At 37.6% G+C, this 26,863-nt stretch overlaps 5 protein-coding genes and 1 pseudogene across 7 annotated transcripts; 2 read left to right on the top strand and 4 right to left on the bottom strand.

Moving 5' to 3' along the window:
• Window positions 1-824: 824 nt before the first annotated feature.
• Window positions 825-4,931, bottom strand: LOC119999477 (coenzyme Q-binding protein COQ10 homolog, mitochondrial). 2 transcript variants are annotated; one of them, XM_038847058.1, is made up of 5 exons: window positions 4,745-4,931; window positions 4,296-4,654; window positions 3,399-3,594; window positions 2,098-2,229; window positions 825-1,207 (listed from the first exon to the last, which is right to left on the bottom strand). In XM_038847058.1, exons 2-5 carry the CDS (start codon window positions 4,601-4,603, stop codon window positions 1,085-1,087), a joined length of 759 nt encoding a protein of 252 aa, XP_038702986.1. In that variant the 5' UTR covers window positions 4,604-4,654; window positions 4,745-4,931; the 3' UTR covers window positions 825-1,084. The 2 variants fall into 2 exon arrangements, with proteins under 2 accessions (XP_038702986.1, XP_038702988.1); XM_038847060.1 differs by having other exon boundaries at window positions 4,296-4,639.
• Window positions 4,932-6,171: 1,240 nt separating this feature from the next.
• LOC120000357 (cold-regulated protein 27-like) lies at window positions 6,172-9,805 on the bottom strand. The gene is made up of 5 exons (XM_038848406.1): window positions 9,618-9,805; window positions 8,019-8,216; window positions 7,595-7,898; window positions 6,733-6,845; window positions 6,172-6,631 (listed from the first exon to the last, which is right to left on the bottom strand). The coding sequence occupies exons 1-5, from the start codon at window positions 9,723-9,725 to the stop codon at window positions 6,536-6,538; spliced, it is 819 nt and encodes a 272-aa protein (XP_038704334.1). The 5' UTR covers window positions 9,726-9,805; the 3' UTR covers window positions 6,172-6,535.
• A 291-nt stretch (window positions 9,806-10,096) lies between these two features.
• On the top strand, window positions 10,097-13,438 carry LOC120000358 (protein DCL homolog, chloroplastic-like). 2 transcript variants are annotated; one of them, XM_038848408.1, is made up of 5 exons: window positions 10,097-10,539; window positions 12,017-12,131; window positions 12,466-12,644; window positions 12,785-12,841; window positions 12,943-13,438. In XM_038848408.1, exons 1-3 carry the CDS (start codon window positions 10,190-10,192, stop codon window positions 12,640-12,642), a joined length of 642 nt encoding a protein of 213 aa, XP_038704336.1. In that variant the 5' UTR covers window positions 10,097-10,189; the 3' UTR covers window positions 12,643-12,644; window positions 12,785-12,841; window positions 12,943-13,438. The 2 variants fall into 2 exon arrangements, with proteins under 2 accessions (XP_038704336.1, XP_038704335.1); XM_038848407.1 differs by having other exon boundaries at window positions 10,099-10,539; window positions 12,466-12,841; window positions 12,943-13,428.
• A 1,689-nt stretch (window positions 13,439-15,127) lies between these two features.
• On the bottom strand, window positions 15,128-15,246 carry LOC120001144 (annotated as a pseudogene).
• Window positions 15,247-17,609: 2,363 nt separating this feature from the next.
• On the top strand, window positions 17,610-21,783 carry LOC119999958 (ABSCISIC ACID-INSENSITIVE 5-like protein 5). Its single transcript, XM_038847799.1, has 5 exons — window positions 17,610-17,968; window positions 18,311-19,533; window positions 20,816-20,887; window positions 20,979-21,008; window positions 21,468-21,783. Exons 2-5 carry the CDS (start codon window positions 18,397-18,399, stop codon window positions 21,540-21,542), a joined length of 1,314 nt encoding a protein of 437 aa, XP_038703727.1. The 5' UTR covers window positions 17,610-17,968; window positions 18,311-18,396; the 3' UTR covers window positions 21,543-21,783.
• Window positions 21,784-21,827: 44 nt separating this feature from the next.
• On the bottom strand, window positions 21,828-26,351 carry LOC119999957 (THO complex subunit 5B-like). The gene is made up of 8 exons (XM_038847798.1): window positions 25,944-26,351; window positions 25,562-25,852; window positions 24,875-25,211; window positions 23,953-24,290; window positions 23,595-23,854; window positions 22,680-23,280; window positions 22,473-22,598; window positions 21,828-22,221 (listed from the first exon to the last, which is right to left on the bottom strand). Exons 1-8 carry the CDS (start codon window positions 26,172-26,174, stop codon window positions 21,955-21,957), a joined length of 2,451 nt encoding a protein of 816 aa, XP_038703726.1. The 5' UTR covers window positions 26,175-26,351; the 3' UTR covers window positions 21,828-21,954.
• Window positions 26,352-26,863: the final 512 nt, after the last annotated feature.

Below are 26,863 nucleotides of genomic sequence, written 5' to 3'. Positions count from 1 at the left end.
TATTTCCGTGTGGAATCCTGATTCCATGTGCTTGTCCCAATTCCGGACCCCTATCCGCATAGACTTCGACAAAGGCTTACCTAGTTTTCTCTCCCGAGGTTTGGATTTCAAACCAATCAGCTAGGATATTTTCTTGTGGAATTCTAGTTCCGTGGGTTTTTCCCATTTCCGGGACACTACCCGCAGTGACTTTGGTCCAGTCTTATCAATCTTTAGCATGGTATAGACTATTCTGATGGCCCGAAGTTTATGCCAGACCCATACCCGCATGGACTTCAGCTTAGGCTTACCTGGTTATCTCTATGGACCTAGGACGTACATGTACATCACTTGAGGTTGGGAGTTCGAACCAATTAGGTATGATATTTTCTTGTGAAATCTTGGTTCTGCGAGCTTGTCCCACTTTTGGGCCTCTATCCATATGCATTTCGACCCAATCTTATCAATCTCCAACGTGGTGCATGCTATTCTGATTACCCGAAATTTACGTCTACTCAACTATCTAAAGGACATTGTTGGGCTGGATGGTAGGCCCATCAAACACACGGCAGGCTAAAAGGAGAAGCTCTATTGGACTTGCTGGATCAATTTTGGTACTATTTAGGCTAAAAAAGAGACCATCCGCGGACCTTAGAGGGCCCATTAGTTAACATATTGAATTTGAATCTACTCATAATCAAAATTTCCTCCAAACCATGATTTCCTCCAGTTTACCTCTCAGAAGAGCAGACCATAATATTAACACCTACCCATAAATATGCCAGCCACTCCGGTCAATAGCGTGAACTGGAACATTTGGGCTAAAGTCATTTGAGAATCCCCAATAACTCTAAAGAGAAATTAGAATTGCATTGATCCTTACAAGTTAAGAGGGAAGAAAAACTATAGGCCAATATGGCAAATGCAAATTTAGAGCCTTATATTACTATTATCCAAACAATTAAACGGGTTAGGCATCATACAAATTATGACGAACCAGCAAGAATTGTTGCACTAATTGACCTATGGCTGCTTCTGAAAAATGCATTCCTGCAGGAATTCATTTGTCCCCCCCAATGTCTCCTTAAATCAACAACAGACACTTTCATGCTCCTTGTCCGTAAGGCCTTTCAAGGACCCGGACCCCTGGTCCGTAAATTAAACGGCAGCGATCACTGAATGAACTAACCAGTCGAGAGACAACCTCCTTGAAGAACATGGATGCCACCTGCCATACATTGATTATCAAATGAGATTCAAGCTACTTATCGTATTTTAACAATCAATTCCAATCATACATATTCACACAACAAAAAAAATAAAGTGTCAACTCACCTACCTCCGTTATACCAGAATCAAAATAAGAACTACAAATGACAGTAAACAATATCCACTGTTACCCAAACAAACCAATCAAATATTTTCCCAAACAAGTCATTCCAAATTGTATATCTACATGTTCCTCATTTTCCTTATGTTTGAAGTACTGCGCACACTATGGCAATATATTCTTATATATTATTTAAATGTTGATTTTTCAACTTAGATGATATGAAACCTTTTTAACTATAAAAAATGGCGATAGGCAGGGTTGTTTCCGGTTTTTGCATGCCATGTAGGCACCCCAATAGCAACACCATAGACAAATCGCACCTTGAATGGGAACACCAACTACATGCTTTCAGATTAAAAAAAAACACCAACACTATGCTGTCCCATCACATTTTCACAAGAACTATATATGCTCCAGCATGCGAACATGTGGCCCTAGTGGGTAGAGTTGCAAGGTGCAACCTAGAGGGCACATGTTCAATTCCTGAAAATAGCTTCCCACATATTATGTGGGGTAAGATCTGCATACATCCTAATTGTCCCCGACCCTGCCTATTGTGGAGCCTTATGCCTAGGAGTTGTGTACAAAAAAAAAAACTATATACGCTCCAACAGCATCCATCATGCAAGCTAGCATAATGTTTGGTTCCATTAGCTGGTTAACTTCATGAATATAACATATCAATGAATACGGTTTATGATTGGTAATGAATGAATGAATATGGACATTAATGCTAACAAATCTAAACAGGCAAGAGATAACAAAAAAATCTAAAGGACAGTTACCTGTCGGTATAGTGGCGACTGGAACTTAAAGTCCACCAAGAAATGAATGTCACAACTTCCTGGAACTGGACCAGGATTGAATTCCCATATATTTATCAAGTGGTCGAAGAGGGAACTCTGCGACGCGGTTGTCTGAAAGAAAATGTCAAAAAAGATCAAAAAAAAAAAGAAAGAAAAGAAAAGAAATGATCAATCAACAGCATTTGAACTAAAATATGACAAACATATCAGCCCAGTAAAAATATTACAAATTTTGAAGGGGAACAAACACACAAACATGACATAAAAATATGCACAACTTGAGATGACATTTGACGGTAACAATTATCTTTAAGGAAAAAAAAGTGGTGACATACCTATCCTAGCTGTAGATATTAGGAGGATTCACAGATATTTAAAATTCATTAAGCCACCATAAGTTTAAGTAAGTTGCAGTGCTGGAAGTTTTTTCCTTTTAAATAAAAATATCACCCCAGCAGCAACTCCATCTTAAAATAACCAATATGAAAAAGAGTGAAAAATTCTGATACAAAGGATTCTAAGGAAGAAAGCAGAGGTCATGATGACCTGGAAGGCCGCATTGAAGCAATAAATGCACCAGACCATACCACCCAACTTTGATCTATGAGTTTGTACTATACTTATGGTATGAGGCTAGGAACTTGAAATGAATGTTATATTGCTTCCACTATTTCAGTCTTCTTCTTTTGAACTTCAATTCGCTACACCATCAAAAAATCTCCATCAACCAAAAGTACAAAATAAATTCTTTTAGAGCTTTGGAGAACTTTTCATATCATACCTGCAACTTAGGTTGTCGCAACTCCCAACAGTTAATTACTCCACGATTCATAATCCAGGGAAAAACACATCATCGTACCAAAGACATCAATTAGCTTCTATTTTATATGAATTCAGAAGGTTATGGGTCTAGATTCTTGGCTTGCTTTATTTGTAACCCTAATACAGGGCTAAATATGGCATGGTCGAGGATCAAAGAAGTATAACACACAAATAGACATTCTAACTTTATTCTTAACTCTTAAGTTCCTAAAACAGTAAAGCACGAAAAGTATACAAAAACTTATGTCATTTACATGGCAACATTTTCCTTCTCTTTAGTTCACCAAGCCAATTTGTATAATTGGCAATTCAGTCCCTAACTGAAGGACATAATATGAGAACAACATGGGTAACTTGACGAACATAGCTCAATACTAGAAAGCTAAATGGTGTTATGGTTCACATTGAAGAAAACAAACTACGAAATCAGCCACTAAAATATCAAAGGAATTGAATACCTTTATAAACTTTGGTCTGTCCAACTCTACATGGGAAACATAACTTTCAACCAGAAATTTAAAGCCAATCTCCAGCTCGGCATCAAAAGATCCATCTGGATAGTGTTTGAGTACCTCAGAGCGTTGACACCAGGGGACAAACCCATGATACAAATCCACTGCGGCAACCACATCAAATAACTGCTCAGGAGAATACCTGATTACCAAAAAGCATGTTAGAGTACACTTACTCTCAATGTGACCCCGTGAAAGATATGGAGAATGATATAATGCCAGCACAAGAGAACACATCTACACCACTTTCCCTGCTGCCAGGAGGTGAAATTCACCAATGAAAAAACCATTTTTGACCATTAAAAATCCTAAATCAACTACAAAAAGGAAGAACCAAGTGACAAGCTAAAACAATTTTCTAAAGAAAAACCAAACGGAAAATCAGATGAACACAGCAATTGCAGGATCAAGGAGGATAGAGGCTCATGATATGTAAAGAGATATTTGCCACTAGATAAAAATAACCAAATTCAAGAAATGACTAGAAAGGCAATACAGGGTGAACATTTCATTTGCCCCCCAATGCATCCAAAACATGTTCTTTAAAATGGCAACCACTCCCTTGCACAAGGCTCCTGCAGGGGGATGCAAAGTACAGTGCATAAGTATGCAGACTTACTCCAGAATTTGGCCCTGTGACTGCTGGGTTGCGGTGAAGCAACTTAATGAAAAGAAAATTTTCCACATCTAAGTTAGCAAATACCATACATAGGCTCCATCACAAAAAGAAGACCAATCGTGAGACCCATATTCATAAAGTAAAGAGAACAGAACAGAACAGAACAATCGACAAGAGCAAGAAACGAGAGGGACGAAAAAAAAGGAGGAACTGAACAAAATTACCCTAAAACGCGTCTCTCCTCATAGACTTTGGAGAGAACACTGCCCTCTTCACCATCTCCGCAACCGAGAAACTGGCGTTTTTGCACAAAACTTGTCCTATTACAAAAATTCTCAATTGAACAGTTTACATCCTTCACAGGATTGTGGATCGATGGGGTCTGAATACCTGTAATGCCACTAATACATCGAGCCACATCGAATTTCTGCAACTGCATATCCCTCCTGCAAGACCTAATCAAGTGCCTGACACATTTTTTACGCGAAAGTACAGAACCGAATGCTCTGGAGCCAGACATTAGTGGCGGCATCTTAATCACTTCCCCTTCCAAGACCGATATCACAATCTACGGCAACGAAAACTGCCGGATTTGTCATCAAAATTCACACAACATCGATAAGAAAGCATCGTAAACTATAGAAATTACAATTAAGAGAAATCAATAACGTACCTAAAAGAATCTAAGACGAATCTGTGAAAAGAATTTGGTCACCGAAGCTTATATAAAACAATGAGTGAAATTTTAGGGCTGGGAGACGATCTCTCTTTTTTCACTGTTTTTTTTTTTTTTTTGGTTTCCTATTTTTATTTCTAGGTTTCCTTGTTCGCTGTTTATGTCTCTCCCACCAAAGCAAGGGGAAAGATAAAAGAAAAAAACAAGGACTTCCATTGATCTTCCAAGCAACTTATGCACGTGATTGTATACGAAGTACCATACGAAAGTCTACAATGGAAGTCAATTTTGACAAGGTTCAATAATAAGAATGGTCTTTGTGTTCCCATTTTTTCATGACAAGTAAGATAGAATTTTGATCCATGTAAACTCTCAATACTTGGATCAACCCCCTCTCCCGAGTAATTAATAAGCGAAAAAGTATAAGATAGACTTTTGACGGAGCATACTCTTGTACTTACGACGCTCGTAATTTATGATAGATTTTCGACGGAACATACTCACATACGGACGTCCATAACTTATAACGTATATAAGTTGCGATCGTTAGTTTTTACGTGTTGCTGTAAGACCCAACCAATGAGTCCCATAGCAAAATCAAATGTCTAAGTTGAATTTGAATTCCCCGACTAGAAGGAATTAAGGAAAGACTTTTCTTTGTATTGTTTTGTGCTGATAGACTTTTCTTAAAAATAATCAAAAGGTTATTAGTAGAGTTGTTCTTTACCAAAGGTATGAGATCTTGTTCGACTAATTTCTTATATGGACACCTATAACTTATATAAGTTACGGGTATCAGTTTTTAACTTTTTATGTATTGCTATGAGGTTCAACCCAGTAGGTCTCATAGTAAAATCAATGGTAGTTTTAGTCACATTTTAGTTTTTTTCAAAGACACCCTGTCCACTGATTTTATAAGGGGTGGTCAACTTAAATTGAGATGTGTTTAGAAAAATCGAGATGTAACTAAAGCTACCATAAAATCAAATTTCAAATTTCTCAGTCTTGACATGGCCAAAAAAAACTTATGGACATCCCTATATGAGATATTAAGACTTTTCTGACGTTTGACCAATGTAAATTCTAGATACTTGGAATCGACACCCTCTCCAAGGTAACTAATAACTAATATTGACGTTGAAAATTGAATTTGAATTCCCCAACTAGAAGAAAGACTTCTCTCTTCTTTTTTATTGTTTTGTGCTCATTGACTTCTCTTCTTAAAAGTAATCAGAAGTTCAAGACTGGTTCTTTGCCAAGGGAATGAGATATTGTTCGATGAATTTCTTCGTTTGGAGCCTCAGCTAATTTCTTTGGAGCCTCTGAAATTGCCCTTAAAAATGACGCTTTTGATGGGTTCAAGTTAAATCAATAGCACTAATATTCTTCGCTTGAAAGAAAAATTATGAAATGCAATTGCAGTATACAAGCAACACATCGGAAGTCACGTCTATATATCATTTCGTTAGCATGCTATTAGTAATACATACAACCAAAGACGAGGCAATACCAATATACATACATACAGATGATACAGCATTAACCCATGGCAGCAAGGATTCAACTTCTAGCTAAGATAATGACGTTACAGGTTCTTTCAGTTGCAACAAGAAAACAGACTGTGCCGGCAAGAATTGCCCACATTTGTCTCTCAAACCAATAACCCATTGAGACAGGATTACGATTCAACTAGGGGCAAAAGTCATCCAAATTAATGATATTCAGTGTCCTACACAAATAACATGCCTGGACTTAGGTATCACAACGTCATTGTTCTCTGATTGCGAATCATTGCTCAGCAGTGGAAGTAGCTCTTTGCTTAGCCTGAGAAACATACTTCTTGGTCCTATTTTCTGTTCCAGAAGGTCGGCTATGTGGAACCACCTATAACATAATTTGAGAGAGGCAGAGGTTAAGAATTATACGATCATTGATATCATTAAATTGCACGTAACATATGCTGATAAATCAATCACAAGCATTACCTGATCACTGCTCAAAGTAGTGGTACTAACAGTTCTCATCCGTTTTGTACTGCACTTACTCCTTTGCTTTTCACCTCTGGTATCATTATCAACAAAGTTCTGATCCGACACTTCTGAAAGATTAAAATGATAAACTTATTTTTGCAGCTAAGACTCAATATCTTCATTCCTTTTCCACTTTAAACTAGTGCACTCAAAGTAGTTGCGACCGCAAACCAACCAAGTGTGCATGGCATAGATAAATTATTCACTAATTGCATCAACATAAAATACCAAATTTTCAATAGCAAAGGCACCATGTAATTTTATGCACCAAGTAATTCAACAATATTCAATTACATCGTCAAAAAAAAATCTGCTTTTTCCAAACCACAAACCATATTGCTGTTTATAAACTAGAAAAGAACAATAAAAAAAAAAAACCACTATTGGTTGATAGATAACAGTAGAGACGGATTACATCAATATTGAGTTACCCGCATATCCCTGACATTGAGAGATCATATTATCGTAATCTACAAAAACTTTTACCCAACTGCACCTTTGCATCCATCTTCCTAATATCCATGTATGACTAAATACAAGTGGGAGGAAATATAAGAATGATAATGATGGTACCCAACAATTTAAATAGGGGAAACAACCATGGCATTCAACAACCAACTCAGTTACGGAAACTCTATCCAGTTAGAAAATGCATCAAGTAAACATCCATCTTTCTTCTATAGGAATCGCCCAACATATATACTGGATGGAAGTTTTAGCATGTTTGAACAGCATATGAAAAAACAAATAATCATTTCCAACACAAAAAGGGTAAAGAAAATCTTCGAGGAAACATGCCAAAATATATCGAGAATACCTGTGATGCTGCCAACCAAATCAATATGACATGGATGAGAGTCGAGGCACACATGAGGCTGCTTTGAATTAGTATCTGATGCACAGAGCACTGCTTTCTCGCCACTCAAGTTGACTGCTAGTCTTTCTGACACACTACTTTCTAGGATATTGGGAGTTGCTAGAACTTCAGGCTTGCATGTTTGTCTAAAGTGCTGGATCCATGGACTTGCGAGAAAACCATGAGACTCATCTGACACAGATTGTGCAGGTTCAGGTCTTTCAAAGTTCATCTTCTGCCAGCAGCCACCACGGAAAACCTTATACTGGAAAACAGATAGATAGGAGCATAATGAACAAAGATTTAGCACATCTATAAATAAATAGAAACAAATATATGGATAGTTTAATGAAGCACAGTAAACCGCAGAGGTTCGCTTTTTGACCTGGCCATTGGAGGCAGGGTTGTCAGAATATCGTTGGCGAGGCAATTTCAGATCTGACTTCTCCTTTCCAGAGTGTCTGCCAAGAACATCTGGAGAAGTATACAACTGGTCCACAAATGATGCTTCCATAAATTTAAGATACAGACTATGCTTCTCATCTGTCCATTCTGTAGAGAGAGATTCTACCATAGGGGAATCCTGACGCATAAAACAAATTTTGATCAGCCAGTAGAAAAGTAAAGAATCTCATCAAATTAAGATAACAGGAGGATAAATTCAAGAATCAATAGATAATTAAATAAGTATATCAATGTAAAAGTATATAACGATTAGTCCAGATTAAGAAATGGTTCTGAAATAAAAAAAGGTGGACAGTGGTCCCATTAACGAGACACTGTTATACTAAATTGGAATATGGACTTATTGCTCCTTCATTTTTCAGCATATCCTGAAGTGACAACCGGTAGCTAGCTTAGACCCTATAGTTGTCACAGGATCAAGGTCACAAAATTACTATTCCAACTCAATCATAAAATTGTGATTATGCAAGAATGCTCACAAATTCAAGCAGGAAGACTTCTAGCTTTTAGTCTCAATACCTTATTACCAAATGAATAAGAAGATGAAACACAATAGACATACGGAAAAAGAAAATTATAACACAACTGCAATCATCAAATCCGGACATTTGACTTTAAGTTCAAGACAACCATATGAAGAAAACATGCCAATAATTTCCTTTAAGATATTGTCTTATTTTGAACAGTATCATAGGTCCCTATGCAATGATGGAATGTAGCAGTATCGATCAAGGCCATGATATTGCCTTGATACATGTATAATGTTTACTTTTCGGAATACTATATCTAGCTTCCATTTGATGCACACATGTAGAAATCTTCTTCAGTCGTCTATTATTTATGGTCTTCCCATCATGGCTTAATATTTCTCAAGCCCTGTTATTGTTATTGAAGATTTAATCTTGGCACTGCCTATTTTCACAGTTCTCCGGCCTTTTTTTCCTTTGGGTCACAATACCAGTGTAAGAATTAGCACAAAAAAGAGAAGCGTGAATATAGCAATGTCAAACTCAATCTAAAGATAAACATGTGACCAACCTAAACAACAATAGATGCATTGTGTCTAAACATAACTAGCAAATTATTAGCCATGCACAATCACACAGGAAAACTATTTGAGCATCTCCATTAGGTGAAGATAGAAAATTATAAATTTTAACAAGAAACCTTATTACAATTATGTTTCCAAAATCCTAAATCATAGCATTTTGAAACGAATATAAATAAGCAACTAACAAGGATGATACCCAATCAACTCTTTGAATAACAATTATAAATCACAGCATCCAACAAAGAACCGGTGGAAACCCTAAATAAAATTAAATAAATTGAAAGAGTGTGATTACGATATTCTTCGCAACTACTGTACCTTTTTTTTCTTCACCAACTAAAACTACAAATATTTCTCACAAACCAAAAGATTGGATCAAGAACAACCGAACTGCGACAAAATCTAATAAGCAGATTAACTATTCGGGGAAAAAAAAGTAAAGAAAGAGGAAAACGTTAAGAATTATACCCTGCTCGCTGTCTCTTCCTGCTGAGAAAGCTCGCTTGAATCGATCGCACTTGACTCAGATGTCTCTAAATTCTCCAGGATCTCACTTCTCCTAAAGTTCTCCTCCATCTGATTCCTGGAATTCGACGACAATTCCAGAGATGATTTGAGAGAGAGAGGGTAAAGGAAACCAAAAACGCGAACCGGAGATGGAGTTTGGGGTCAAAAAGAACGTTACAGTTGTCACCGCTTTTCCACGTGTCATAGGACCGTCATCTAGCCACGTCAACGTAAGAAGCAGATATTTATTGGACACAAAATATCTTCTTTTTTACTTGAGTACGTGGCGATACCTACAATTCTGAGCACTGTTGGAGCGTTTGGGCCTTAAGCGTGGTCCATTAGTTGAATTTGGATCCGGTCATGGGCTGTTACTCATATAGGGCCCAATGGGCCTCTTTATTAGTAGGCAATTAGGCATCATTGATCCACAGCCGAAAAGGGGAAAACCCTCTGAAAATACAGAAGCAGAAAACATATGTGAGAAGTGAAACCAGAGAATCAAATACGGGGAATAGGCGAATAGCATAAATATGTTTTCCATATCTAATTCAGCACCCACATGCCTTTACAGTCATACAAATCCTGTCTCACCGAGCGCGTCTCCTTTGATTTTATCTTTTCAATTTCATTGGAGAACGTCGCTTCATTCACGTCCATGTGCTTTGAGGACAGGATCGGAAGGGTCGGATGTGCTGAGGAAACCCGTGTCCCGGCCACCGGTGAAGGAGAGTGAGATTCCGGAAGAAGAAGAAGAGGACGATTTGGGAAGCAAGGATGAGGAAATACAAGAAGATGACGAATTGGTTGATTGGGAAGACCAGATTTTGGCGGATACTGTTCCTCTTGTTGGTTTTGTGAGGATGATTCTACACTCTGGCAAGTGCGTAATGTATTTATATGTTTGTATTATTTTGGGTATATAAGTTCGACTGTTGGGTGTTTGACGAAAAGCGCGAAAGGGAAGCCAGTGACAATTTTTATAGTGGAGAACGAAAGGAAATGAAATGTTGGTAATTTAAAACTCTCGAGTGACTAAACATGGGGAGTTAAGCTTAGCCCAACCATCGCGAAACCTCCTCCCAAGCTTAGCATAAGAGGTAAGGAAGGGATGGTGTACTGCCTGTGTTAATGTGGGTCTAATTTTGAAGCTGGAGGGGACATATAAATTCCAACTGATTATTGACGATTATACTGTTGGGCATGTTTTCTTTTGAATGCTCTGACTGGTTCTGGTTCCAGTTCCTGTGAAGAAACCTATGCCATCATAATTAGCAATAATTTTATTTCTTTGATTAACTATCCTAGCATATTTTATCAAGCTGGGAATACTCTGTCCTGTTGTTCTGGCTTCTTTCTGTTGCTGATCAAAATTCAAAAGCTTCAAGAATTCTGGTCTTTCATCCTCCACTAGAACAAACACCAGTAAACAACCCCCAAATGTTTTATTGACGATTATACTGTTGGGCATGTTTTCTTTTGAATGCTCTGACTGGTTCTGGTTCCATTTCCTGTGAAGAAACCTATGGCATCATAATTAGCAATAATTTTATTTCTGATTAACTATCGTAGCATATTTTATCAAGCTGGGAATACTCTGTCCTGTTGTTCTGGCTTCTTTCTGTTGCTGATCAAAATTCAAAAGCTTCAAGAATTCTGGTCTTTCATCCTCCACCAGAACAAACAGCAGTAAACAACCCCCAAATGGTTTATTGGGTCTTTATTACTTTAGGATGCTACTAGTGGGTCGACGTTGTGACAACGGATTAGTTTTATAATAAAGGAGTTTCTCCTATTGGAGGCTTTTGATGATGGTACATACTGTAACCTACTAACCTTTAATCTACTTTCATTAGTCATTTTGGCTCAAAAACTTGCAGGCTGCATTAGTTCTTCCATTTGAAGTTTACATATGTGATATGGCTGCATGTATACTACTAATAATGAAAGAATGCACGTTTTATGTCCATCTTTCGAAAGTCTCTATTTTAATTGTTGGATGCTGAATAATTTTCTATTTTTCTTTATCTCAATCTTTTAAAATATTAAGGAATTACTTGCTTTGCATTTGGTGAGTAGGGATCATAGCATGTGTGTAATGCGCACCTTTAATCTGGTTTATTTTTGTGGCATCAATTATTGATGTGGCCTTGACAAGCCCTGTCATTAGAGCAAATAAACCTCTGAGCATCCAAGTCAATTGCCAAGGTCCTATTTGTGTGTGGGTCCACCATTAAGGAAAAATGCTTATTATATGTAAAAAAAATGTTAAATATTGGACTTGTCATAGCTGAGGATGCTGACATGTTTACATCATTTTTTTATTCTTAAGAATAATTCTGTGCTTGATGCTATTGCAGATATCGAAGTGGAGATAGGTTGAGTCCTGAGCATGAGAGTACCATTATCAATAGGCTGCTTTGCAATCATCCTGAGTATGAAAAGAAGATCGGTTGTGGAATTGATTATATTACAGTATGTCTCTCACTTTCTACCTGTCCTCCCGCCCCCTCTTCTCCCTTGCAGAAGAGGGGGATTGTGGCTATTCATATCTGTTGAAATTTCATCAATTGACTTTGCTGACTCTTTTGGTTTATAACTATTGATGAAAAACGAAGAAGTTAATTGGGCGTTGCCAGCTCAACTATGTCTGAATTGACTATCCTCTTCATTTTTTCGAGTTGATTGCTTCCGGCAACCAAACGTACTTAAAACTTTATTAACCTTTTAATTTGGGCTAGTAAATTTCTGATTCCTACATTTGTTTGGTAGACTTCTAATACATTTGATTTTTGTTTCTGGTTGACAGGTTGGGTATCATCCAAATTTCGAAAGCTCAAAATGTCTGTTCATAGTTCGAAAAGATGGAGAATTGGTTGACTTCTCATATTGGAAATGTATAAAGGGCTTAATTAGGAAAAACTATCCACTGTATGCAGACAGCTTCATTCTAAGACATTTTCGATCGCGTAGGAATGATAGATGAAGGTGATACTTTTGACTTGTACTTACCTTGTGCCTTTATATGCTGAGAAGTACTTTTTTATTTTCCAAAATATGGGTTTGTACTTTGTAATTGCTGAGAACTATTGCAAAGTTTGAAATCAATTGAAAATTTCTGTGGAAAGCCGGAGCAAGGTTCAACAACTGCAGGTCTAAAGCAGTGAAATGCTGCAAAATGACGGGTGAAAATTCTTTCTGTTCTCATTTGCGCTGATGTTTTTATGGTATTTGTTTATATGTCATAATTAATTTAATTATTCTTTGTTCTTTGTTCTTTGTATAGCTGCCCTTTCTGGATAACCAGACAGGACTGAGAGTTGCCAGTGACTTTTCTCTCTCACTGTTGGGTAATCTCTCTCTTTTCTTTTTTTTTAGTTTCTCTAGAATTCTATTGATTCATGCTCAATGTAAGTTCGTAGTAGTGTTAACGTAAGCTTGAATCATGCCTAAATCATTCGCATTGCCTGCTAGCATGCACTTGCATCGTCACAGCCATACGTGCATGCTTGTTAATGGTTAAATTATGTGCCATTATGTACAACATACTTGTAAACAATGTTACCCCCAGCTCCATATGTTATTTTCAATTTTGTTAGGGAGAGAAGTTCAGATTGTTATGAGTTTTGGTTTTTAGTTTTATCCGTCAGTTTATTTCCCTTCCAATTTTTAATGAACATCTTGTTCCTTTATGTATTAGAACACAAGTCATTTTCCGTGATTTGGTGCGTGTTATAAACCAATAAACTATCCGCATGAATATGATCTATAAGTCAGTCTCATCCATATATCGATATGATATGCTTTTTGATTCCTCTTGTTTCATTTTTTATGGATAAGATACAGGTTGAGGCTCCTCTACTTTTTTCTTTGTCCTCTATTTTTTTCTTGGACTCCCCTATATTTTTGTTTATAACGAGGAACCATGAGATTTGGTCCATTTGGATCGACCTCCTCCCCAAGTACCTGATAAGTCGCATCATGGTGTTGATATTGAGAGTTGATGTTGGGATCCCCCAGTTTGAAGAATTTATCCCAGCCTAAATGGGTTCTAGAGACTTACACTTGGGATTGGGTACATGGTCATGTGAGAATGGTTTGACTTGAATCATCTTTGCCTTTATTGGAAGGGGTAGGACCCGTGCCCTATTCTGACCGGTGCAAACAAATGATTTTTTTGATTTAGCTGTTCGGTGCGTAACGTGGCTTCTAATCTAAATCTAGTAAAGTTGGGTTCAAGATGTGAAGTGATTCGTGTCCATTTGCCTTGCTTCCAATCTCATACTGTTCAAACTACAATAGTCATGGAAACACCCACAAAAGTTTCTTGAAGTCTCTGGCGATTCAGACCTAAGTCTATACAGCTAGCATGCGGACTTTGTCACTTGTTCTACCAAATGAGAAAGCGAAAAGAGTGTTTGTCTCTTGCATAGACAAAATCCCACATCTTCATTTTCAATTGATTGGAAAAATCTAATTCGAGAGGATAAGGATTGGGGACTGAGAGACTTGCTTGTCCCGTTGCACCTTGATGTGATATGATGACTTAAGATTCAATCAAGTGAGGAAATTCAAAGATGGTAGTAGCCTTAAGGGATTAGGACACTTGACTTTAGTTGAAGCCTTATCTCTTTACAGGTGGGAAGTTGGTAGCACTCACTGACCACAAAAACAATGTGCGGCCATAATGGATTTTCCCAACACACCAACACCCTTAACGAATGGGCAATTTCTAGCGTGGGAAGAAAAATGTCTAGTGCTTTTCATATTAAATATTATCTGAGTTATATTTTAGCCAATGATTCTCATTAATGTCATCTTCAAATTAGTCAAACCTTCACATATGTACTTTTCTTTTTTAATATCAGATTTTTTTAATCAGGCATGGATGGATTAGGTATAAGCGAACAATGTCGTTCAATCAATCATCTTTAAGTAAGGAGCCTCTTTTAACGGTAAAAGTGTGCGGACCTTGAGCCCAATAGCATACAATATCTCTAGGATTGAATTTATAAATTATATATAGTGCTTCACGCCTACACCAATAGATGTTATTTTGCTATTTGGGTGATAGTTTAATTGCTAAATCTCTCTGATCAAATCATATGCATTTTGAAATTCTTGAGTTTAGTTCTCATTAGAAGCAATACTTTTGTGATCACGCATTGAGTTTTTGTCCAATTTATCCTGTTGTCATATGAGAAATTTTTGTACATACAAATTTGATGGCTCGAGTTTAGGCTCATATAAGATATATTAAAAAAAAAAACTTGTATGTGTAAGGTGTTAAAAAAAATGGGATAAAAATATATTGGTATGCACCTGAGTGCACAATACACGTCTGCGTACTTTCACTTTTTTCTTTTGAATACCACTAAAAAATATGTTTTTCATTGGAATCGAATCTTGTGCACACATATGTCTAACTCAGCTAATTGCCAATCGAGCCACCTCTCGTTGGTAAAGTGGGAGGAGTGCAACATGAGAACTTCGTAGAATGTCACCCATCCTAGTACAACTCTCGCCCAAGCACGTTTAACTTCTGAGTTTTGATGAGATCCGTTGCATTAGTGCTGGTATGATCGCACCCGTCTGCGTACTCACTTGTGTCTGAATAGAGCCGCATCGCGCCAGTCACAGATCGATACCATCTGAACCGTTAATTTTCAAGAGACGTGGACGGTTATCACTCACCCATGTTGCGATATGTCATATGCTGGAGGTCAAAAATGGGCTAGTTTGGTAAAGCGTTTTGGTCAACATTTATACTACTTTCTTGCATAAATGTTTTGTGCAAGCCAAACAATCATTTTTGGGCACTAATTCCGAGGCATTTTTGGAGCATTTTATGCTCTTTTGAAAATGCTCCAATTTTGATAGCATTTTGATTCATGTTCCTATAATGTCCTCACTACTTTATTATTATCTCCATTTTACCCCTAAAAAGTCATCTCCTCTATTCATGTTCTTCTCTCTTCACCTCTCTTCCTATCCTTCTCTAGTCACACCCCTCTCTCTCTTCCTCTTCCCTGTCGATTCGGCAAGGCCGTCGACCCAAAGTCACTGGAGAAACAATAGCTAGGGGCAGACCCAACCTCCTGAGTACATGCGATCGGGTTTATATAGGAAATGAAAAAAATAATCATAAAAAATATTTGCGGGGGGTTTGGGGGTAGTTCCCCCAGATTTTCTTGATTATTTATTAATTATATCTTCTAAATTGTGAAAAATAACATTAAAAATCAAAATATTACAAGATAAATGTAAGTAATAATTGAAAATTGATCTACAAATGTTGTCGACAATTTTTTACATTTTGAAAGTGAATTATTGGACATTTTTACAAGAAATCTATTATGAACTATTAATCAAAATGATATATGTCCATAATTTTCTCATCCATAAACTTACATAATCTAGATGGCAAGCCAGATAGACATGCCACATAAGCACTACACATCCGTAAAATAAATATCCATAAACTTACATAATCTTATGGCATGTCTATGTGGCTTCTTTAATAAAGTTTGTTTGTTTTTTTTAATCTATGTGACATGTCTATCTGACTTGTCACCTAGATTATGTAAATTTATGGATGAGAAAATTATGGATATATATCATTTTGGAACCTCGTGTTGGAATCAATTCACCACCCAATGAGTCTTTTTTAATTTTTTAATTATGTTGGACCTCTAAAATATAATGACAAGACTAAGGATATTTTATTTAGATATTTTGAAATACAATGACAAAACTACAGACACATTTTATAGTTAAAATTTATGGAAGGAATAGAGGATAACTAATGGGCCTTTAAAATTGAAATTCAATAATAATAGTTTACAAAACTAAGGCTATTTTATTGGCTCTTTTAAATTTTGTATGGCCCAACTAACCTTCTAGATGTACAAAATATGACTGGTGGGGTCAAAATCAGAAAACTTGTGGTGTCAAAATTCAATTTTGTATTTAAATATATGAAAAAAAATATTTTAATGGGGTCAATTGACCCCCATAGACTATAGCATGGGTCCCGCCCCTGACAATAGCTATACAAGAGAAACAAATCTTCCGAGAGTGGGTCTTCTTTACAACTGCAGACCCAAAAAAAAAACGAGAGACGACAAAGCGAAATTAAGAAATTGAAATCAGTTTACTGTGTTGCATATCGTCGTCTGATCTACCAAACCCTAGTTGCAGTGCAGCTAAAAATTGAGCCACCGAAGAAACAAGAAACTGAAATCTTCCGGTGCAAATAATACACCACCAATTTATTGATATTTTAATTTTGTGTTTGTAAAGAAATACTCGAATAATTTATTCATTCATTAAAAGCCAATGTATGTAAATTTGTAGGATTTATTTATTCATTTGTTATTTATATTTATTTCAATTATTGATTTTTATTTTAAACAATGTTTGTTATTTAGTTTACTTATAACTAAAATGCATATAATACCCCTGAACGTAATTTGTAACGGAATATTACACAACATATATATTATCAACAAAAGTTGAATCATTTGCATATCGTTGTTTAAAATGTTTTAATTTGGTCACCCAATGATAAAATTGTTTCAACTTGGTCTCTCAGACATATTTTCTCACTTTGGGATAGTCAAACTGCACATGTGGCACGTTGACTGCCCAAATATTGATTGCCACATATGCAGTTTGATGGTCCCAAAATGAGAAAATCTGCTTGAGAGATTAAGTTGAAACAATTTTATCATTAATTGATCAAATTAAAACATTTTAAATAACGGTTTACAAATTAAAATATTGATTATCTTTCATATGTGTAAAAATGGTATTAATCCGAAATTAGCGCATAACCTCTTCTCAATTGGTCCACGTCTCTTAAGCTAGCTGTCCCACTACCCATTAAGAGATAGCACCGACACATCAAAAATATCTGCGGACTGCTGCTGTGCATGTCTAGAAAGAGGAAGTATTGCTTCGGTCTATCGACACTTGGCGCACACTCGGAGGCCCAATAATCCAAAATGTCTTAAAAGAGGAAGTATTGCTTCGGTCTATCGTCACTGCGGCTGTGCATTCTGCTACATTCAATATGTTTTACCAAATTAAGCCATAACCCTTCTGAATTGGTCCACGTCTCTTAAGCTAGCTGTCCCACTACCCATTAACATATAGCACATCAAAAATATCTGATTACTGCTGCTCTGTATGTCTTAAAAGAGGAAGTATTGCTTCGGACTATCGACACTTGGCGCACACTCGGAGCCCCAATACCCGAAGAAGGAGGAACCATACGCAGACAAAACAGCCACCAAACACACAGCACAAAGGTTCGCATTGTTCTTCTTTCTTTCTTGATTATTGATCGAAATGAAGGAGAAAATCCGTTAGGTTTCTCTGTTTGCATCGGTCGTTGCTATTGAGAGCATATGGATTTTGGATGAATCTTGAATTTCGGTTGTTTCTCGGAGTTTTTGTTCTCTGTGTTGTTGCGTTACATTTTTCTTTTTGAGTTTCTGAAATACGTTTGGATTTGGGTTTCGATTCGTGGTTTTGCTGATTACTGGAAAAGAAACCAAGAGAAGATGTTAAATACGTAGCTAATCTTAATTTTCATTTTTGGGGAAAAATTATATTCTTAAGGCTTGAATAGCTTTGTTTTGAAGTTGCAGATTTCGAAGTTCGGTCAGATTCATCTGAAGTGGAGAAGGTATTCTTATTATAGGTCAGATTCATCTGAAGTGGGGAGGCAAAAAAAATGTTCAAGAACCTCGGTAACGAACCGCCCGGCGATTCAGCCGGTGACGGAGGCGGGAACCGTCATCTGGGAAGCTTCCAGCTGACTAGGCAACCGTCGATCTATTCACTGACATTCGAGGAGTTCGAGAACACGATGGGGGGCAACCTTGGCAAGGATTTTCCAGGGTCGATGAACATGGACAAGCTACTGAAGAACATCTGGACAGCCGAGGAAACACAGTCGATGACCATGACTTCCACCTCCAGTGCAGGACAAGAAGGTCAGCAGCTCCAGCACGAAGGCTCCCTCCCTCTGCCACAAACGATGAGCCAGAAGACCGTTGATGAGGTCTTGAGAGATATAGCCAAGGATTGTGGTGTTGGAAAAGACGGAAATGCAGCTGTAGGAGCGAATTACCCGCAGAGGCAGCAGACTCTAGGAGAGATGACCTTGGAGGACTTTGTAGTGAGAGCTGGGGTTGTAAGGGAAGATATTCACATGGTGGGTAAGGTTGATAATGGTGTTGTTTTTGGTGATTTATCGCTCGTAGTGAATAATAATTCTGGATTTGGAATCGGATCACAACAGGGGGATAGGGGGGGTACAGGATTAATCGGAAATGGGGCGTCAGAGAGTATAAACAATGGTAGTGGTAGTAACAATCAGGTTTCCATGCAGTCTCCAAATTTGCCTTTGAATGTGAATGGAGTTAGATTAAATCAAAATCAGTTATCTCTGGCTCAAGTGTCGCAGAAGCAGCAGCCACAGCAACCTCAAATACTTCCCAAGCAGCCAGCAGTTGGAGGTTACATGACACAGATGCCTATACAGGGTGGTTTGGCTAGTCCTGGAATAAGGGGAGGGGTTGCGGGGCTAGGGAATCAGGGGATGAATGGTACTGGACTCCAGGGTGGAGGTATGGGGATGATGGGCATAGGGGCTGGGGTTCTTTCTTCTCCTGTAAACCAGCTGTCTTCGGATGTGGTTGGGAAGAGTAATGGTGATTCATCTTCAGTCTCACCGCTTCCTTATGTGTTTAATGGAAGTTTAAGGGGGAGGAGAAGGAATGCGGCTGTGGAGAAGGTAATTGAAAGGAGGCAGAGGAGAATGATAAAGAACAGAGAGTCAGCTGCAAGGTCACGGGCTCGTAAGCAGGTGCATATTTTTGTGACTTAGGCTACCAAATCTTTTTGGTGCGGTGGTTGTTTTGATTTTCAACGCTGTGAAAAAAAGTTGAGCTTAAAGCTGTGAGGTATTTGATAAAGCTGTTAACGGTTGTTAGCGGTTAAATAGTGTAAAATATATTTGGTTTCTTTTAAAAAATTTTTAATTATTTTATTTCAATATAAATATAAATTATTATAATTATAAATTAAAAAATACAAATTATAAATAACTAAATTAATTAATTTAATTTAATAGTTAAATTATAATTACTTTAGTTTAATATTTAAATAAGTTTGTAATTTAATAGATAAATAATATTTATATTAATAAAAAATGTTAAGATATAAGAATTATTAATTGTAAAGTAGATGGGACCCAACAAAAAATTATTCGGTCCCATCACTATTTAAAAAAAAAAATGTTAGGGATCTTAATAAAAAAGTATCATAATTATTCCAGTAATTGATATTGTCTTTTGATTGATGTAAGTGTAGAGATCCACAAAATCTTGTGACTGAATCAGAGAGTAACACATCTACTATTGGGATCCCTATCACTTCTGGTTTAAAAAATCTTACCAATAAATTATGTGGGGCTCAATAAATTTTTTCAGGAAGGCGTTACGGCCCTGTTTTGCGGACGATAACGCCGAGCGTTATCCCCATGTTTGGTGGGGCGTTTGGGAAAAGCAATACCGCTAGCATTTCCATTCTGCCCAACGCCCTACCAAACAAGCTCTTACTATTTATATCTAATCGGCCCTCATGCATATATATGGCATCAGATTTTAGGGTTTTTTTTTCCTGCTTTTTCCTCCCTGGTCTATTGTGCGTATACCAGTAAATAATTGATAGTTCATTGTGATTGAGTATGTTATATAATCCACAAAATAAACGTCAATAACTTGAAAATGGAAAGAATGTGTCTATGACCATGTACTAGTAGTATATTTAGGTCCCATAACTTCATGATTGTTCCCCATTGCTGATATATATATATAATATATTTGTATGAGATTACCATTATAGCTAACTGCAATCATGCCCCATGCCACTGGAAAAGAGATTCAATGGGAGGTTAAGCTCACTGCTAGCAAATGAAACTTGAAACTAAATCAAGATGACGTTGTATAACACAAACAAATTCAACCTTAGATATTATGGATGTGAAATCCGAGTGAACTATTTTATTTTGATGAGTACATGGAAAATTTCTATTTTTAGTACTTTGAATTTTCTTCCACTAATTTTTCTTTGTGGGCCTCTTTCAGGCGTACACCACGGAATTGGAAGAAGAAGTTGCCAAGCTAAAAGAGGAGAATCAAGAATTGCAGAAGAAACAGGTATATGATGGTTGTCCTACACCTAATTCCCTTCTTCCAAACTCATTTGCCGATTGCAAATGTTCACTGATTGCACTTTTTGTTGGTACAGGCAGAAATCATGGAAAGTCAGAAACATCAGGTATTGCTTTTGCTTTGCTCTTGGGATCTTATTGAGAGTGACTAATAGTTTTATGCTCTTTTTAGTTTCAAGTTTCTGGGAAATCCTTCTATGCTCTTGGGAAATGAGAGTGACTAAAAATAGTTTTTGCTTTCTCTTTGCTCTTGGGAAATGTTATATGCTCTTTTTAGTTTCAAGTTTCTGGGGTTTAACCAGTTAAAATTGAAAGGTTCTTGAAAGGTTTTGTGCTGAGAGAAACCGTAACCATCACACTTGTGCATAAAAAGAATCCAATAGGCTTAGTTGTTGAATGCCAGTAAGGCCAGCCAACCAGCGATCATATAGAAGTTGTCCTGCTTAATTTCCCGTTCTAGTACGTACTGACACAATTGGAATATCATGGAATACTTATATGATTGGAAATATATCAGCTGGGATACTACTTTTATTTGGATTTTCTTGTGCTTGGTGATGTTGCAGGTCTTGGAGACGGTGAATATGCAGCAAGGAGGAAAGAAACGGTGCTTGGGAGGAACACAGACTGGACCATGGTGAAGTTTCTACAGTAATTGTATGATTATTTATGGTAGGTTGGTATACATATTTAAGGCAACCGCGTGGTCATTGTAGATTTGAGAGTGTTAGTTTACCAGCATTATTATATGTATATGCTTCTATATCGAAGATCATGGTGGATATAACGGAGCCAAGGGAGGCGAATATATAAGCCTTATTGTCTTGGTTGTCCTGTGATGTGGTGGAGTTTTCATGGAAACAGTTTTACGTGTGTGTGTGTGTGTATATACATCGATTTTTAGTTACAGGTCCACTCCAGAAACATTGGGAAAATAAACACTTAAAATTATTATCTCCGAAATTCACAGATAATCCTGAAAGCAACAAGGGCTTACATAAACCACAGGGGAACTACTAAAATTGTCCTTCGCAAGCCTTGAATATTATACCATTAGTAAGGAAAGCCAGGAGTACATTCCATGTCCTTCCAGGATATCATCTTCCTCCTATCTCTTCCTCTAACAGATCTGGCCATAAGACTGCCATTAACAGGCTCACACAAACCTATGTCAATGACGGAGGTGCTCTTTCTCTTTTCCAATGGTTGAGATGCCTTATCAACATAATAATCAAACAACATTGCAAGGCAGCGCACTTGATGGGCTAAGACAAAATTCTCTTCATCCTCAGGCAGTATCTTCAATATATGAAGGTTGACCTACAAAACAAAGGCCAGGGTCAAAAAAAGGATCTTCAACAGGGGGAATTAATTACTACACGTAATAATCATGAAGATCATCTTGGCACTATAATGTAGTGAAGAATTCAAAGGACACAACTCATTGAAGGTTAAGAATCACCTTGTGCTTTGGTTAAATGTTATCTTTTGAATAATGCTTGTAAAATGCGAATTGAAAACGATCTAGTTTAGTAGCAAAATATTTCATTGGTAAAACTTCAACTGCTTACCATTGCTTCCATGGCACGGAGTTCATTGTACTCAGATCCATCACTCTCACATGAATTTTCTCCACTTGCATGAAAACTCACAGCAAAAAGAGGTGGCCTTAGAGGATACTCCTTGCTGATCTTGACCTAGCATTACAGAAATGGCCAAACTTTTAAGTAACCGATGATAGAATACCCACAGAAAAAAAAGAGCACAGCTAAAACTACCTTGGCTTCCAAACTAACATTTCTCTCATTGAAATCCAGTTTCCTGCTTAGAACAAGATAATATTCCTCGACCCCATAATCCACCCATGATTCTTGCACCATCTCATAGCATCGTATAGAAGCTGCGTTTTCTGTCCCAGGCTCAACGTGTGTGGGTTCATCCACTTCGCTATCAGTATCCAACCAGAGATCTAAATCATCATGCTTCCTGAAACTTGGTGATTTTGCCTTACTAAGTGGAGAAATGACATTCTTTGAAATCAAAGATAGCTGCCTCGAATGTTCTAAGTTAGATAGTTTTGAGGAAGTAAGCTTATCGTTCCTTCCAACAGACGCAACAGGAAGTAAAGAAGGAAGCTCTCCATCTTCCCTTGCACTCTCAGACTCATTGTTCCGAGTACCTGATTTTCCATCCATATTCACATCTATAGGTTCTTGAACTTGCTCTGTATCAATGACGGGCAAAGATGAAGCCCCGCTAGTTGCAAGACCTGCAGCAGACCAACCATGCAAATTGCATAAAGGAGAATGCAAAGCCCATGGAACACTTCCATAATTCAGAGAAGGCCATTTAAGCTTCAAAAGAGAATCAAGCTGTCCCCTGTACGCCAATCAAAGAATTCAAAACTTTCAACAAAAATGGACCTTACCACAAGACAAACACAAGCACACAAGCTCATAAAATTATCAAGCTCCCAATATAAAAGGCATCAAGCACAAATCATAAGAAAGCAAAGCAAATTAAAGCTTTGATAGAAGTCCATAATATTAGCCACTTGACATCATACAAAAAGGGACACCAACAGAAGTCCTAACCAAGAAATGAAACATTATAGCCAATACTATGACATTGACTCCATGTATCCAACTCATAATGATTTTCTAGTTTTCTAAACATACAGAGTAGTGACTCACACAAGAACCAGATGAGCCTTTTTCCTAGAGCGAATTCTCTGTAAAACCGTTAGTACTCGATTTTGCTGGCGATATAGTGATAAACCAGATACGACAGAATCACTTTTAGCTGCCTCACTGTTTCGAGTTTCATGTTCAATAAGCAATGGAGAAACTTCTGGCAAGAAATCAATTCCTGCCAAATGCTGGGCCCATTTATATGGTAATGACAATCTTTTTTCATCAAATACCATAGCATCCCCAAAAAGAAGCTTTGCAGACTGCGGCAACATCAAGAAAAATTATCAGAACAGCAAAAAGAAGGATAAAAAGAAGATAAGAGATAGAACTATCAACATGTGCATAATATTTTCCATACCTGGTTAGGAAGCTCATGGCCGGTGTCATCAGGAAATAAGTTGCATAAGATATTGTTTTCAGGTCCTTCAGTGGATCCTTCAATCTCAACACATACAACATTCAACTTCAACAAGTATTCAAACTTCAGACAGATAAGATTTGCTGACTTGGGATCAGAAGCCTCATCATCATAAATGTGAAGGATGACCTTAAGTGGATGAACTTGGTATACACCTGCCTGATCAAGGTTGTCCTTACTTGGAACCTTCTTTGGCCGTTTCCTCCTTCTCTGGCCATCATCTTCCTCATCAGCGGCATCGTCATCCAACCTGGAATTCTCAATATTGATAGATATGCCTGTACAAATTTAACAAAATCAGAAATTATTGATCTAAGGTGGTACAGTACTACAACAATCCGATGGACAAAAAAAGATTGACGTGAAACTATCCCACAAGATACAGCAGGTTGAAAGCAAATGAAACAGACAAAGTGCTGAATTTGGAGATGGCAAAAGGTTGTCATGAACTATCAATAACTGGAGCCAAAACCGATGATATTGGTGTAAGAATGCTTCTGAATACATCAACATAAGTATCGTTTGGCATCTCAACATGTTCTGTCCGTCTCGCAGCAATGACCTAACAGGTCATGTCCATCCTAGGGCTACTTGATAGCATAGCCCTAACTATGCAGATGATATTCTGGGAAGATTTGAATAAATTCGAGATGCCAGTGGCAAAAACATATTTTGGTGAAAAAATGCAGTCCTTATGAACCTTGTGGTGGTCAATTAAAGATATGAAAAAAGAGTTAAGATTGAGCATATCCACACATGGCAACATATCACAAAACATGTTTTTTTTTTATATTTTATGTTCATTAATTTAGCTTTTACAAAGTTGTTAAATAGCTATAGAATAAAAGTAATAATCAATTACCAGTTTCTTTATTAGCTTGCTGGCGTGCAAAAGCTTGAGCATCCTTTACACTTCCTACTATTTCCAGATCAATATTTTCACCAAATGCTTCCTTTTGTGCCAAGAACTGTGAGTAAACCACATATAGAGGAGGTGGAAGCAACTCTGCAGATTGATGCTGCTTTATTTTCTTTGAATGCAAAATCCCTAATTGATTCTGTACTGGCAGGGACGCTTTCTTGAGGGACTTGAGGTGTGATGGAAGACTTGATAAGTACTTTTTTCGGTTTGCAATTGTTTCCAAAAGACCTTTCTTACGCTGTTCCAGTTTCTCTCCAAGCTTGCATAGTTCTTTGCGCTGATACAATGATATTTAATTTAGTACCTTTTTCGAGGGGGCAAATTAAAGAAAAGGAACAACAACAGGAAGACATAGATCAAGGAAAACCCTTTTTCTTGATCTTCTTTCACATCCAGAAGCTGTCTAACAAAATAGAGGGAATGCATCATTTTCACCATCATTATTTTTGGGACTCCTTTCAGTAATTATGTTTGGGAGTTTGGATGCACAAGCACTCAGCGAAGCGAATTGAGGACACTTGCAGACAGTATGATTAATCCGGATGCAAGAGAACAACAGTGCTGTATGGCACATCAACTACCAAAACTGGCAACAATAAATAATGATTCGGAGAATTGATTAATTACCTGGTGCAGCTCATAATTGAGCCTCTTGAGCATTAGATTATGTGAAGTATCACTTGCAGGTTCAGGGCCCTTAATATGTTCTGGTGCATCGCGAAGAAATTCCTCCTCTGGCACAAGTTCAATATCAGGATACTTGGACTTGAAATCCTTGCAAGCCTTTATGGCTTTCACATAGTGACTCTTCTCGTACATCAAATTCTGAAGCTGCAAGGTAGTGAAATCCACCGGACCCTTTGCACGTTCCGTCTCCGCTTTCACGCGATCCTCTTCTAACAGTATTGAACGGTTGGCCTGTGAGAGAAACAACGTAATAAACAAACACAAAACAAAACCCTAGACAATCAAACAATCAAGTGAAAGGGATACTGTGAGATAAATAAACCTGGCGGAGAGTGACGAAGTGGAGGCACATTTGGGTGACGAGCTCTCTGAGTAGGGATTTAGACTGGCCTTCTTTTTTGATGGAGAGCATCTTGGCCACGATCTCCTCCACGGCGGTCTTGCTCTCTTTGAGCATTTCATACGGTGATTTCTCCGTCTTAGGGTGGTGTTCTTGAGGTACTTGCGCATCTTCCTCCTCCAGCATGCCCTCCTCTATCTCGCCGTCTTCCATTGCTATTGCTCTCAATTTTTGGCTCACTTCCTTCGTCGGCCAAATTCCGCAATTTTCAGGCGGAGCGCATGTCCATGGCTTGCAGAGGGATAGTGATGGGTTACGTAGTAATACGATGCCGTATAGATTCTAGGCTACGTCGTACTAACTGAGAAGCTATCCGTATCACATGCAATTGGGAGCAAGAATGCCACCACAATTAAGGTTAGAGCATGAAGGCTTGTGTTGTGGGCCGGCCCATGTCATATGTGCAGTAAGCCCAACATGAAAATGCACGATCTCGACATCTTTGCTCCCAAGCAAAGGATGACTAGTTCAGTAGTTCCTAATAGGTAATAAGAGGCTAAGATGGGCTTGAATAAAAACTGGGCTTTAGCCCACATCAGGTTTCCTCCCCCTAGCTCACGCGGCGGCCCATTTAAAGAGCCCGTGAAAATTATGCTTAAAAGGAGGAAAAGAAAAGAAAAGAAAAGAAAAGAAATGAAATGAATGTTCTAGCGAAGATCATTGAGATCATCCTATCGCAAGGCTAGTTGTCAAAAACAAAATTGAACAAAAAAAAAATATACAAAAATGAAATATGTAAATATTTTTTAAGGAAGGAAAGAAAAAAAAAGAGGGAGAAGATAATGCCCAATAAAAGAGGATAATATCAATGGACCACGTAATCTTATGGAAGTTTGACCTTG

Source organism: Tripterygium wilfordii, chromosome 6, assembly GCF_013401445.1.
Source record: "Tripterygium wilfordii isolate XIE 37 chromosome 6, ASM1340144v1, whole genome shotgun sequence".
In the NCBI taxonomy this organism is placed as follows: Eukaryota; Viridiplantae; Streptophyta; class Magnoliopsida; order Celastrales; family Celastraceae; genus Tripterygium; species Tripterygium wilfordii.
This window is presented reverse-complemented; position numbering and strand designations above follow the sequence as displayed.

Bases quoted from the DNA above. Each gene is read 5' to 3' on its own strand.
- LOC119999477 (XM_038847058.1), bottom strand. From the start codon at position 4,603: ATGCCGCCACTAATGTCTGGCTCCAGAGCATTCGGTTCTGTACTTTCG. The intron at 3,595-4,295 runs GTAATTTTGTTC...TTTGGTAATCAG, and splicing joins GAGGAGAGACGCGTTTTAGG to GTATTCTCCTGAGCAGTTAT. The intron at 1,208-2,097 runs GTAACTGTCCTT...AATGTATGGCAG, and splicing joins AGTCGCCACTATACCGACAG to GTGGCATCCATGTTCTTCAA.
- LOC120000357 (XM_038848406.1), bottom strand. From the start codon at position 9,725: ATGGAGGAGAACTTTAGGAGAAGTGAGATCCTGGAGAATTTAGAGACA. The intron at 8,217-9,617 runs GTATAATTCTTA...TTTATGCGTCAG, and splicing joins AGGAAGAGACAGCGAGCAGG to GATTCCCCTATGGTAGAATC. The intron at 6,846-7,594 runs GTATTCTCGATA...TTAATCTTTCAG, and splicing joins TTTGGTTGGCAGCATCACAG to AAGTGTCGGATCAGAACTTT.
- LOC120000358 (XM_038848408.1), top strand. From the start codon at position 10,190: ATGTTTTCCATATCTAATTCAGCACCCACATGCCTTTACAGTCATACA. The intron at 10,540-12,016 runs GTGCGTAATGTA...ATGCTATTGCAG, and splicing joins ATGATTCTACACTCTGGCAA to ATATCGAAGTGGAGATAGGT. The intron at 12,132-12,465 runs GTATGTCTCTCA...TCTGGTTGACAG, and splicing joins GTGGAATTGATTATATTACA to GTTGGGTATCATCCAAATTT.
- LOC119999958 (XM_038847799.1), top strand. From the start codon at position 18,397: ATGTTCAAGAACCTCGGTAACGAACCGCCCGGCGATTCAGCCGGTGAC. The intron at 19,534-20,815 runs GTGCATATTTTT...GGCCTCTTTCAG, and splicing joins GGTCACGGGCTCGTAAGCAG to GCGTACACCACGGAATTGGA. The intron at 20,888-20,978 runs GTATATGATGGT...TTGTTGGTACAG, and splicing joins AAGAATTGCAGAAGAAACAG to GCAGAAATCATGGAAAGTCA.
- LOC119999957 (XM_038847798.1), bottom strand. From the start codon at position 26,174: ATGGAAGACGGCGAGATAGAGGAGGGCATGCTGGAGGAGGAAGATGCG. The intron at 23,281-23,594 runs GTGAGTCACTAC...ATTGGCGTACAG, and splicing joins AAGGCTCATCTGGTTCTTGT to GGGACAGCTTGATTCTCTTT. The intron at 22,222-22,472 runs GTAAGCAGTTGA...TTTGTTTTGTAG, and splicing joins TCCGTGCCATGGAAGCAATG to GTCAACCTTCATATATTGAA.